The 12,697-nt window shown below is 64.4% G+C and overlaps 1 protein-coding gene across 2 annotated transcripts; it reads right to left on the bottom strand.

Moving 5' to 3' along the window:
- Nucleotides 1–394: 394 nt before the first annotated feature.
- LRP3 (LDL receptor related protein 3) lies at nt 395–12,631 on the bottom strand. Of its 2 annotated transcripts, XM_025854349.2 has the most exons (7): nt 12,420–12,631; nt 10,462–10,509; nt 5,089–5,227; nt 3,172–3,386; nt 1,666–2,773; nt 1,335–1,467; nt 395–1,136 (listed from the first exon to the last, which is right to left on the bottom strand). In XM_025854349.2, exons 1-7 carry the CDS (start codon nt 12,490–12,492, stop codon nt 558–560), a joined length of 2,295 nt encoding a protein of 764 aa, XP_025710134.1. In that variant the 5' UTR covers nt 12,493–12,631; the 3' UTR covers nt 395–557. The 2 variants fall into 2 exon arrangements, with proteins under 2 accessions (XP_025710134.1, XP_073741272.1); XM_073885171.1 differs by lacking the exons at nt 10,462–10,509; nt 12,420–12,631 and adding an exon at nt 10,015–10,095 and having other exon boundaries at nt 397–1,136.
- Between the last annotated feature and the right edge of the window lie 66 nt (nt 12,632–12,697).

Below are 12,697 nucleotides of genomic sequence, written 5' to 3' on the forward strand. Positions count from 1 at the left end.
ACCCCTCAGCCACAGGGCAAAGGGCAAAGGGAGCCTGCCTGGCCAGGCCCACGCTGACACCACAGGCATGAGGATGGGGGTAGAAGCCTCCTTGCCCCTCCTCTGGGCTGGGTGGGAGGACTGGAGGAGAGCTAAGCACTGACAGAGGGCCCTCCGTGGACTAGGTCCGTCACACCCGTGGTTCTGTTCGGTCCAGCACAGCTCTGGTGCCCCGGAGGGCAAATGAAGTGAGAAGCCACAGAAAACCCTGCAGAGAGCCCTGCCCTAGCCCTCCTGCTCCCTGGAGATGGATTCCCAGAACGGAGGAGGGGGAGGGAGAGTGAGACCCCAGGGTGCCTGCCGCGGGGCTCCTGACTCCACCTGCCTCCTTGCTCCAGCCCCCACAGCCCCCGCCCGCCAGGCCCACCAGGGCTAGGGGTGCGGGATGCAGCAAGCCGGCGGCCGGGCTTCCGGGCAGCCTCTCTGTAAGAAAGAAGGACGCGGAGGCAGGGTAGAAATGACTGTGTATTCCCTGGTTACAAAGCGGGGCTGTGGCGGTCACCAGCATGTCCGGCGGGTCAGCAGACCAGCAGGGCCTCATCGTCACTGGCCTCCAACGTTGGGGAGCAGGGCGGTGGGGGACTCCTGCAGACACCCAGTGGCTCTGCTGGGTGAGGGCCTAGAGTGCAGCTGGCAGTGGGAGCCGGGGGGTGAGGGTCCTGAGCCGAGCAGGGCTCCCGAGGCATGTCCACGGGGGCCGGGCTGTCCACCCGAGGGTCCCTGCCGACTTTTCTGTCCTTGTCCACCAGCCTGCCCTCCAGGTCCCGCAGGCCAGAGGGGGGCGGCACGGCAGATCCCACTTCTGGCGCATGGCCTGGGGGGGGCCCATCCCCAGCTACCACGGGGCTGCCTGTGTCCGTGAGAGGTGCTGGGGGCTCCGGGGTGGTCCCTGATGCAGGCTGGAGATGCCCGTCGCCTAGCACCGTCTGTGAGGTGCGGGCAGCCGTCAGCAGTGGGATCTGTCCCCGTGGTGCCCGCGGCCGGTGAAAGAGCCGGTTCCAGAGGCGGCCGAGGCGGCGGCGGGAGGGCCCTCGGCGGGAGGCGTGCCGGCGCATCTGTCGCCGCATGGCTGTGCGAAGGTTCTGTAGCACCGAGGCCTGGAGGGCGGGGTGGTGGTGGAGGGGGCAGAGGTCAGCACGACTCCAGGAGACCAACTTGTTCCCCCCAACCTGGCCGTGGCCTCACCACCGCCCCCCCGCCTCCTTGGGCGACGCCCTGTCTGACCTGGCCCCTCGGTCTCCCCGTCTGGCCGTCCTCTGAGGTCCAAGTGGGAGCCTGGGTCCCCGGGCACTCACCTGGGATGCACTGTAGACGGGGAAGTCCTCCACGGGCGGAATAAGGCCCTGGGCGATGAGCTGCCCATAGGATGGGGGTGCCTCCCGCCGCACAAACTCAGCCTCCAGGCGCGTCATCTGGGTCTCGAAGGCCCTGAAGGCAGCGGGGGTGGGGTGGGGTCAGGGTGGGGGGCCAGGAGGGCAGCATGGCCAGGCTGGCCGGGGTCCGCACCCTGCCCGCCTCCCACGGGCGCCACCCCCCTCCCCCGGCCCCCCAGCCCGAGCTCCCGGGATGCCGGTGAGAGGTCCTGAGCACCGCCCCCGGCCCCCCGCTGCCCGCAGCCCCCCCCACCTGTACTCCTGCGTGCGCAGCGAGTAGAGCTTGAAGGCGCAGCCCAGCGCGATGACGAGCAGCAGGCCGCACACCAGGCTGCCGATGAGCGCCGCCGTGATGACCTTGCGGGGCACGGCCGCCAGGCAGCCGTGCTCGTCACTGCCGTCCTGGCAGTCCTCCTGGCCGTCACAGCGCCACGTCTCGAAAATGCACAGGTTGGTGCCACAGTGGAAGGTGCCGGGCTGGCAGGAGAAGCAGTTCTTCTCGTCGGCGCCGTCCGGGCAGCTCTTCTGGTTGTTGCAGCGGTCGGCCAGCGTGTAGCACAGGCCGCTGCCGCCCTCGCAGGGGTACTGGTCCGGCGGGCAGGCAGGGCAGCCCTGCTCGTCGCGGCCACTGGCGCAGTGCCACCAGCCGTCGCAGCGCTGGGGCTCGGAGAAGCAGCCCTGCTCGCCCGCGGCGCCCTCGCCGCTGCTCCCGCACGGCTGTTCCCACGGGAGGCAGTAGCCCTTGACCTGATAGGTGGCGTTGAAGCCGTGGCCGGCGCTGCGGGCGCGGGCGTGGTAGGCCACGGTGAGGCGGCCCTGGGCGGCCTCGAGGCTCACGGGCCGGTGGTTGCTGCGGTAGGACAGCGTCTGCAGCAGGCGGTCGCCGCGCTCGCCCAGGCCCTCGTACACCTGCACGTAGTCGTCGTAGCCCAGCCGCAGCTCCAGCTGCAGCAGCACGCGCCGCGGGTCCTGCGTGTCCACCAGCCACGTGCAGTGCAGGTCCGAGGGCCCGCGCGCCGCGCCGAACAGGTCCGGGGAGGCGAAGGAGCCGTAGAAGCTGCCCAGCCGCCGGCCGCACGCCAGGTCAGGGCAGCCCGCCTCGTCCGAGCCGTCCCCGCAGTCCTGCGAGCCGTCGCAGCGCCGCTCGGCCGGCAGGCAGCGCGTGGAGCGCGCCCCGCTGCAGGGGAAGGTGCCCCCGGGGCACAGGCCGCCCGGCGGCTCGGAGGCGGGCGCCGAGCAGTTGCCCTCGTCCGAGCCGTCACCACACTCGTCCACCGCGTTGCACTGCCACGGACCCGGCAGGCACTTGCCATTGTCACAGTGGAACTCGTCAGCCTGGCAGGACGCCTGGCCCAGCTTCCCTGTGGGGTGGAGAGCGGAGGGGGCGGGGACACACGGTCAGGGGAGCCCAGAACCTCCCTCCAGCAGGTGACCGGGGCCAGGAGCAGGGCAGGGTGGCTCCCTGTCTCAGCCCGGCCTCCCAACCCGAGGGGCGGAGACCCCTCAAATGTCAGGGTGGGCTCATCCCTGACTTGAGCCGCCCACTCTAGCCAAGTCTGTGAAGTGGGCTCAGTGAGCTCGAGGGGCTTCAAGGCACCCTGAGGCCCAGGGCACCCAGGCCTCCCCTGAGGGCCCCCCCCCCCGACGGACGGGGCTGCTAAGGGAGACCCAGCAGGGAGTGGGCCAGGAGAGGGTGCTGCCGAGGCCCTGGGAGCCCGCGCGCCCCTGGCGCCCTGCCCCACCCTGCTGCCAGCACCACCTCGGATGTACGACAGACGGAAGCCCTGGGCCTGGCCGGAGCTGGAGGCGTCGGAGTGGAAGAAGATCCAGACGTGGTCCCGGGCCGAGATGAAGGCAGGTGGGATGGCAGAGCCGCAGAGCCGGAAGGCCTCCTGGCGGGGCGGGGCTGCTGGGCCCAGCATGAGCCAGTCCAGGGAGCACTGGTGGGACTCCTCCACATCAAAGTTGCGGAAGCTGCAGGGGCCGAGGGGAACGAGGACCGCAGGGGTGGGGAGGGAGCCCGCAGACCTGAGCTCAGGGCAAGGGTGGCCAGCCCCATGGGCCCCTGCACTACTCCACTCCAGGCCTCTGGGTGGGACCCCTGCCGCCACCCAGGGGCCTGAGGGTGGCTCCATGAGGCGCCAGCACAACTGTGGACAGCGCCATTGCAGCTCTGTGAAGGCCTCACTTGGTCCTTTTCTGCCCTCCGTCGGCACACACAGTGCCCACCCCGAAGCCAAAGTGGAGGGGGCGTCAGAAGCCCCATCAGGCGCAATTCCTTCCCCCGACACGCTCCCTTGAAGGGTCCAGATCCCTCCCTCACTGGGTCTGCTGGGATAGACCCAGCACACCCAGGCCTCTCCAATGAGGGAGTAGATGCACACAGGGCTGGCCTAGCTGCGGCTGGGTGACAGCTTGTCACCTGGAGAGAAACCCCAGTGCCGGCCCAGAGGTGAAGATCATAAAACAGGCCTGCAGGGAGGCCGACGTCCAGAAATCCCAGGGCAGCTCAGGCTGTGGGGCAAGCAGGCACAGACACCAGGATGCCCCTGTGCTTTGGAGCCAGGGAGCCAGGGAGTAACTGGGCCTTCCAGGCTTTGGCACCCCGACCCGATACCCCACGGACACCCAGGCCAGGGTTCCAGACTCAGTTCCACTGTCTCGCCACCTCGGGACGTCCCTGCAGCTGGAGCGCCTGGGCTCCTGCCTAGCTCCATCTCCTGCCCAGACTGGCCCCGAGGCCCCTGGGGAACCCCTGCTCTGGGCTTCATGCCAGGCTGGCCTCAAGCCCCCTGCAGGGCAGAGAAAACACTTCCGCCACCTCAGAGCCCAGTGCCCCTGGCTCCTCTCCCTGGCCGGGCTGAGGGCATCCACGGCCCCCGCAGCCCACGAGAGAGGCTCACATGGCAGAGGTCCAGCAGGAGAGGTGGCCTGCTGCAGGGGTCCACAGACACCCGGGGAGCTGGGCACACTCACATGCTCACACATGTGCACATGCAGACACTCACACCCACCCGTACTAACACACACACCTGCCCTCTGCACCTATCCATGCATGTGTTCATGTTCATGCATGTGCTCACACACACACCCGCCTTCTGCACCTGTCTATACATGTGCTCATGCACACACAGACTCTCACACACCTGCCCTCTGCACCTGTCCATGCATGTGCTCATGCACACGCAGACTCTCTCACACACCTGCCCTCTGCACCTGTGCATGCATGTGCTCATGCACACGCAGACTCTCACACACCCGCCCTCGGCACCTGTCCATGCATGTGTTCGTGTGCATGCATGTGCTCACACACACACACACCCTCTGCATCTGTCCATACATGTGCTCATGCACACACAGACTCTCACACACCCACCCTCTGCATCTGTCCATGCATGTGCTCATGCACACGCAGACTCTCACACACACCCGTCCTCTGCAACTGTCCATACATGTGCTCATGCACACACAGACTCTCACACACCCACCCTCTGCACCTGTCCATGCATGTGCTCATGCACACGCAGACTCTCACACACACCCGCCCTCTGCACCTGCTCATGCATGCACTCACACACAGGCACCATTACACACGCGCACACGCTCTCACACACACACACTTACTCAGCATGTGCAGGCCCATGGAGTTCCCTTCTGACGCCCTGGGTTGCCTTACCTGATGGTGATCATGTCTCCGCGGTCACCCTGGATGTACCAGCTGCAGTTGGTGCCTGGCGGGTAATTGAGGGGCCAGGCCGGGCTGTAGATGACGCCGCGCCGCTCCGTGTGCTGCTCCAGCTTCCCACTGCAGGCGGCTGTCGGAACAAGAGGCTGAGAAGGGCCGGCCTCCCCTCTGGGTGGGAAGTGAGGTGGGGGTGCACTCGAGCCCCCCCCCCCGGCCGTGGTTTGAGCACGGGCCTTTCCCAAGGTAGGATCAAGGCCAGACAAGGGTGGTCATGGCCAGGGGAAGGCCAAACACAAGACTTCATGTTATGGGGGGGGCAAGGACCCACAAGGGCTCAGGGCAGCCTTGGCCCCCAGCCCTACCCTGTGCACCGGAGTGTAGGTCCTATCCCCCACTCCCCACAGGGCTGTAATGAGCCCACCAACAGCCCCCTTGGCTCCTCCAACGTGCAGCCTCTTGGCCTCAGCTCAGTGGAGAATTCTGCACCCCTAGGCCTGTCGGGCCTGCCTGGGCAATCCACTGTGGTTCCCTGCCTGCCCTCCCTGGGACAAATACAGGCCTTGGCCCCGGGAGGGCAGGGCCTTTGCTCACCCAGCACAGAGTTACTGAGTACCTACTGAGTGCCAGGCACAAGCACTAGGCATGCTGACTAAGACAGTCAAAAGCCCCACTCCATGGAGGTTGCAGGGAGAGCAGACATGCTGATCTCTGCGGGGTGGGGGCCGGGGGGTGAAGATCATAAAACAGGCCTGCAGGGAGGCCGACGTCCAGATGGGGCCGGAAACGCAGGCTGGGTCTGATCACACCTTGTGTGGCACTGGGGTTTCATCCTGAGCATCAGTGGGAAGCCACTGGAGGTAGATGTCATAACCAGACAAGGAAACAGGCTCAGAGAGGGCAAGGGACCTGCCCATGGCCACAGAGCAGTAAGTGACAGAGTCAGGGTCACCCTTAGTCCCCTGGTGGGATCAGCCTCTCACTGCTGGCCTTGAACCAAAGCATTTATGAAATGTTGACCATCTGCTGCCTCAGGGACCAGGGCAGGCTATCATCCCAACCAGTGCAATCAAGGAATGCCACCAAGCCCAGCCCTGCGGGCCTTGCTTTACCCACTTCATTACTTATGCCTCTGCTTCCAGCTGAGCCGGCCCAGCCTGGACACTCCAGAGCCTGCACTGGTGTGCCCTGGCCTTCCCGGGACCAGGCGAGGCCTCTGCCCTTGACCACACCTACCCCTTCCAGCCCCTGCAGCCCTTCACCACACCACCTTATCTGATCCTCACAAAAGCCTGTGGCAAAGGCAGGGTCCATTATACAGATGGAGAAACTGAGGCCAGTGACACCACCTCCCCACTCTCATACTCCCTGGCCCCTTCCACTGTTGTCCTGCAAGCCAGGGCCTCTCTGTTGGCCTTCAACAAGACTCCAGCTGCCTCCCATGCTCTCAGGACCGTGACCAGGGAGGTCCAAGTGATCCAATATTGTGACTAACAGGGAAGTGGAAACCCCCACCGACAGCTCACGAAAGCATCAAAGGACTAGAAGAGAAACACCCACACCTGACCCTGAAACAAGGCTGGCCACCCGCGGGTTGCCATCAGAGCCCCAGTAGTCCCTGGTCAGCAAGGCACCAGCCGGGCCCCTCTGCTTGGCACTCCCCCATGGCCTGGAGGGCCAGCCTCCCTGACCCGCAGATTTCTCACCCGTCAAACAGGAGCAATGAGAGCACGCAGGAGGGGAAGGACCAGGGCCCCCTTCCCTGTGACAGGTGAGGCCACTGGCTTTGTGAGCCTCACAGAGACCCTGGGTGCTGCCCCGGGGTCCTGGGAGGTGTGAGGTTATGAAAGCCAGAAGAAGCTTCTCCTCCTGGATGGTGCTGGACAAGAGGTCCACGGGCAGGGAGATCCCGGCACGGCTGGGGTGCGTCTTCCCCCTCTATGTCAAACGGTAAACCCGAAGTCAGGAGACTCCATCAGCCAAGGCAGGAAGCACCCTTTGTTGCCCTGTCCCCTCACCCCCTAGGACAGGGCCAGGGGCAAAGCAGGGCCTGGTCACACCTACCCTGGCCAGGAGGCCAGCCTTCCTCAGGGACAAAACACTCAGAAAGGCCAGGTTCCCCACCCATGAATCCTACCGGCCTCTCCAGCCCCAGCCAGAATACACTTCTAGACCTACATCTGGGCCTACTTTCCAGGTCTCTCAGACCAGCAGCCAAGTCAAGAGCCGGTGACTAGTCCAGCTCTGCCGCTCAACAAAGCCCCTGACAATATGTTCCCCCAAAGAGCCTCCCCGCTGAGCAGCCCCCAGGCTGCCCCAGAAATTCCCTCATAGGGGGCAGCAAGAGATCACATTTCGTGCAGCCGTCAGCCTGGCCCACGCAGAGTGCACGTGGAGCAGGAGAGAGGGCAGAGTCCGTGCGGGGGCGCTGGGAGCTCGGGTCGGGGTCTCCTGACTGGACACTCGCTTGGTCTTGAGCCTGGAGGCGATCACCAGCTCGGACAACCAGCCCCAGGTGTCTCTGTGATGGCAGCCTCGCTCCCACCCCAGGATCCAGGCACAGGTGGGGGAAAGGCCTCACGAGTCCACTCCCAGGGCTCACACTGCCGGGCAGGCCATTCCGCCCTAGGCCTCACCTTGCCCATCAGTGAAATGGAGTCCGCGGGTGCTGCTTGTCTCGGAGGGTGGCTGGGAAATTCGAGGAAAGTGGCAGTCTCTAGGCAGACATTCACGTGATGGGGGGGAGTGGGGGGTGCCCCATGGAGGTGAGGACCTGATGGGGTGTGTGATGATGAGTGGTCAGTGGAGGGTGATGGGAGGACTGTGTGTTTGCAGGATAGGGTTTGGGAGTGTTTGGGGGCTTTAATTGCAGGTGACCTCTGTTCACGCCGGTGGAAGACTACTCAGGCCTTGGGCCAAGGTGGCCTGCTGAAGGGGACAAGGGGTGACTGAGCACCAGCGAGCCCCTTTCTTTCCCGGTCTAAAGAGTCACGACACAGTCCTGAGGAAGCATGAGCAAGGCCTGGTGGAGCACAGTTTGCAGATCCGGTTTCCAGAGGCAATCAATACTCTAGACAACCTGCGTGCTGTCACTACACGACAGGCAGCTGGGGGCCCCCGAACCCAGCGCGTGGGGGAGGCTGCCTGGTGAGTGGAAAGCAGCCTGGAGACTCTGTCCAGGCTCACAGCGCTGGCGTCCCCAGCAGCCACACGGCCGAGCCCCGAGTCCGGGGTGTGGGAGGTGGGTCAGTGGACCCAGTCTGTGCCTGCCAACCTGGGGCAGGACCGGGGGCTGGAAGGCAGACACCTGTGAGGTCTCCCCAGGCAGTCCAGCCAGGCCCCCGTCTGAGCCGTCACCTCAGGCAGCCTGAAGCTGATGTCCGCTCCTCTGAGCAATGCTAGAGGGATAGAGCTAGACTCCAGGAGAGCTAGGGCCCCCGGCCACTGCCTGTGGCCACACGGGCCGCGCACACAGCTCAGGCCTCGGGGACGCCACGCTTAGGCACCATGATGTGAATGGCGGCCCCCAAAGAATAACGCAGATGCCGGCTAAGATCTACCAAACGTGCAGACCTGCATGGCTGTCTATCTCTCCCTGACTCTATGAGTGAAACTTGTCCCCGGAACATCACTTTCTAAACCCAGGGCACAAGCATGTGGCCAACGTGCTGAGGCCACATGGCCACCCCCCACACCAACAAGAGGGCTCGCCTGGGTCTCACATCTGTAGGACCTGACCCCCCTCCCCGGGTCCCCTCCCTCCCACTCTCTACCATGGCCACAGACCCCTGACCCCAGCGGGGCCAGTCAGTGTCCTCCGGGAAATTGGGATGGGGAGACTGGGCAGTTCGCTGCGGGGGCCAGGACACCAGGCACGCTGGGGCTGGCTGGGTGCTGAGTAAGTCAGGGCCCCGGGCCAGCTGCATCAGCAGAGAAGGCCAGACTGTGGCGAACGGGAGTCCACGTGAGGGGAAATCAGGAGGGAGCCCAAGGAGCCGCATCTGAGAGATGGGCCTGCGAAAGCAGCTTTGGTGGGCCCTGGGCCTCCCCATCCCAGTGACCGTGGCCCGCAGAGATCCCTCTCCCTGAGCCAGCCTCAGTGGCTTTCGGCTACAAGGTCCTGAACAGAATTAGAAATCCCAGGTGCCTCCAACCCACAAGGCAGCACAGCAAGTCACGGGCCCCCCCCCCAACACCGGAGACCACACATTGTCCCCAGCTCCCTAAGGCCCTTCTCAGATGTCTCCCGGTGGCCCCAAGGGTCATGAGGCCTGGGGCTTCCCCGTGGCAGTCCCCTCAGCAAAGAGCAAACACCCTTGATGGCCTTGGTCACCCCTCCCGCTCCTGACAGCCTTCGAGGTGCCTGGCACGGGGCCGAACACAAAGATGGCCTGTGGATGGTTGGACCCACAGTGACAGGCAGGAGAAAGGGGTGGAGTTTAGCTGTGTTTCTTAGATCCCATAGGCCACCACTAATCTCAGAGCCAAAACATCAGCCAACGTGGGAATCTCTCTCCGTCGCACCAGCTTGCCTGGGACTGGTCTTGCTCAGACAGACCAGCTGAACCCAGGCTGAGCCACCTTCTTTTCTAATATGCATACCAAGCCGGTGCTTCCCCTGCCCTAGGTCATCCCAGGGCCAGGTACCAGGCAACTAGAGACCACCCCTGTAGCCTCAAGCCAGCCAGAATTCTTAAAACTAGCCAAGCCTGAGCTTCCCCACCCTGCCTAGCCTTTCCCGTGGAAACTCCAACAAAGGCCTAGCCTGGGCCTTCCCCCTACTCCTGAATCTGCCTAACCAAACCTGGCATTCCTCCTGTGGCCCCGTGGGGTGTGGCCTATCCCTTTCTCTCAAGACACGTGAGTAACAAATTCTTCTGTCAATGGCATTGGCCTCTCTGTGTCATCACTTGGTCATACCTTCATAAGCTGAATCCCAGGTAGAACTTTAAAACAGGCAGGCATCTCACCGTGCCTCGTGGCCTCAGGGAACCCCACAACCTACAGGAAGCACAACCTGTCAATTATGCTGGACCCATGACAGTCTGCTAGTGGCATTAAAAGCCACCACGTGTCATGGCCACGCTGAGCACCTTGTCTCATTTGCCCATTTGACCCTAATAACCAGGCTTTGAGGTAGGTCCTGTTACTGCGCCCATTTTACAGAAGAGGAAGCTGAGACTCAGGGAGGCGTAAGCTTGCCCAAGGCCAAACGACTCCTTGGTGATGCAGGAAAAATGCACAAGGGCTGAAGTTGGATGAGGCCAGCTCACCACAGGGGTGGACGGGCCCTGAAGGCCTGTCCTCAAAGGTCACTAGGACCAGAAGGGCAGGGAAGAAGGGAGGAAGGGGAAGCATCTTACTCACCTAAGGCAGGGACTGCACTGCTGAGCCGCCCGGTGAGAACAATGTTTACTGTGGGAGACACAAGGAGGAGTCAGCGGGAGGCAGTGGCTCTTGGGGCCCCGACACCTGCCCTGGGCCAACAGCAGCCCTAGATGGGCACAGGACAACACAGCCAAACTCCGGGCCGCTTCTTTCATCTCACAGGGCCAGGCCCAGAGTGCTGCCAGAGACTTCCACTCCCACCTAGTCCTGCTGGGATGAGCAGAGGGGAGACCCCTCGAAGGTCTCAGGACCCCCAGCTTCTCCCAAAGAGAGCCAGGGCACAAGCCTGGTTGCAACAGACCACTCCTGTTGCTCTCCATGCCTGTGGATTCTAACTCACGTGGGAAGGGATGTGTTTCTGTCTCCCCTCTCCAGCTCGGAAGCTCGTGTGGGGGCCACCCTGGTTCAGCCTGGATAAGGGCTCTGCCTTCAAGGGGCCCCAACCACTTGGAGGAATCCCTCTGTGGGGCCTTGCCGGTCTACCGGCAAGCCAGGGAGGGAGGAAGCAGTTCCAATGACCCCATTTTATAGGGATGCACAGTTAGCAGGATTCAAGGTCCACCTCACTATGCCATGCTGACCTTGAGAAGAGGGCCAGAGAACTCTCCTGCCACCCACCCCCTCAAGTGTCTACCTCCATCGGGTTTGTCCTTTGCTTTCATCTACTGCTTTTCTCAGGGGTTTACAGGACCAGGAGGAGGTATGGGCAAACTCAACTTCCCGGGGTTCAGGGTGCCTCCTTCCCCCAACATCAAAGATGCCAAGGGAGGTAGAGAGCATCTCTGCCAGATCAGCCCCCACCTGGTGATGATGCAGGGGCAGATGCCCCCTCTGAAAACCCCAGGCTCTGCTAGCCAGAGCCCTGGCCACATCTGGGCAGAGAGGGCCTTGGGGAAGCCAGAGGGCCTGTCCTCCTGCCCTGCTCACCTGGGAAGCCCAGCGCCCAACAGCTCAGGGTCCAGAGCACATGACCACTAACAGACTGGGCAGTGGGCACTCCTGCGGGGAGTCCCAGCCCTTACTAGACTTTACCACACCTGAACCAAGGGGCCTTCCACAAGACTCAGAACTCCCTGATTCTGGCCTCCAAGAAGAGGGAGCAGCTTAAAATGGACAGGTTTCTTTTTCACTGTGTCATTTCAGTAGCTTCAAGCAAACCTATTGGGCTTACAGAATCTTCACTATAGTGTCACGGTAGGGTGTCCCCTAATGACCCCAAGCTCGGATCATGGCCTCCCTCCTTCATCATGCTAAATAAAGGAGCCATGTGGGTTGAGGATTTAACTCCTTTCTTCCCCTCTCCCCCACCCAACACCGGTGGATAGAAAAACTCCTGGATAGGGCGGGAGTCCCTCCCACCCAGGTGCCAGGCCCGGACAGGTCCCAGGGTCCTCCCCAAACACACCACGCTGGGCTGAACAGGCCTGCCCCGCTGGGTCTAAGAGACACAAAGGCAAGACAGGAGTCACTCTCGCCGCTGCCTCCCGCCCGGCATCCCGCCCGCGGCTCCCGCTGGCACCCGCCCCCACCCCAGGTCCCGGCAGGAAACACTTCCTTCTTCAGGGCACAGCCGGCCGCAGACCCGCCCGCCTCGCCTTTGTCCGCAGCTCCGGAGGCCCCAACCCGCCAGGCCCGGCGGAAAGCCACTGCCTGCCTGCCCGCCCGTACCACCCGGCCGCCCCGCGCCCCGCTGCCCCGGGCTCCACGCGCTGTTGCGAGCCGGGCGGGAGCCGGGGCTCGGCTGCCAGAGTCGCCTCCCAGGCCCGAGAGCGCAGCAGGGGGGGGGGGGGGGGGGGCGCTGGGGGCCGTCCTCGCGCGCAGGGCCAGCTCTGGGAAGCCACGGCCGGGCCCGGGGAAGCGGGGCGGGCCGGGGTCGCCCGGGGCGCGGAGCGGCGAGGCGGGGGCCCGGACCCGCCCGGCCTGCGAGGCCCACTCACCCAGGCAGACGACGGCGAGCTGAGCCCGGGCGCCCGGCGCCCCCTCCGACCCCGCGGCTGCCCGCTTCTCCATGCCGGGGCCGGCCGCCCGCGGGCGCCGCCTCCTGTCCCCCCGGCTGCGGCAGGGGCTCCGGCTCGGGCTCCGGCTCGGGCTCCCGCGGCGGCTGCCGGCCGGGTGCGGGCGATGGCTCCCGCGGCGTCTTTGTGAGGCGGCGGTGCAGGCCCGCAGCGCGCGCGGGGCCACATCGGCCGCGGCGTCACGGGCCCCGCGGGGGCTC

The sequence above is a fragment of the Callorhinus ursinus genome, unplaced genomic scaffold (genome assembly GCF_003265705.2).
Source record: "Callorhinus ursinus isolate GAN/ISIS: 27379988/994484 unplaced genomic scaffold, GSC_fseal_2.0 scaffold61, whole genome shotgun sequence".
Taxonomy (NCBI): domain Eukaryota; kingdom Metazoa; phylum Chordata; class Mammalia; order Carnivora; family Otariidae; genus Callorhinus; species Callorhinus ursinus.

Coding starts and splice junctions, on each gene's coding strand:
- LRP3 (XM_025854349.2), bottom strand. CDS start 12,492: ATGGAGAAGCGGGCAGCCGCGGGGTCGGAGGGGGCGCCGGGCGCCCGG. Junction 3,387..5,088: donor GGAGACATGATCACCATCAG/GTAAGGCAACCC, acceptor CGGCCCCTGCAG/CTTCCGCAACTTTGATGTGG. Junction 1,137..1,334: donor CCGTCTACAGTGCATCCCAG/GTGAGTGCCCGG, acceptor CCCGCCCTCCAG/GCCTCGGTGCTACAGAACCT.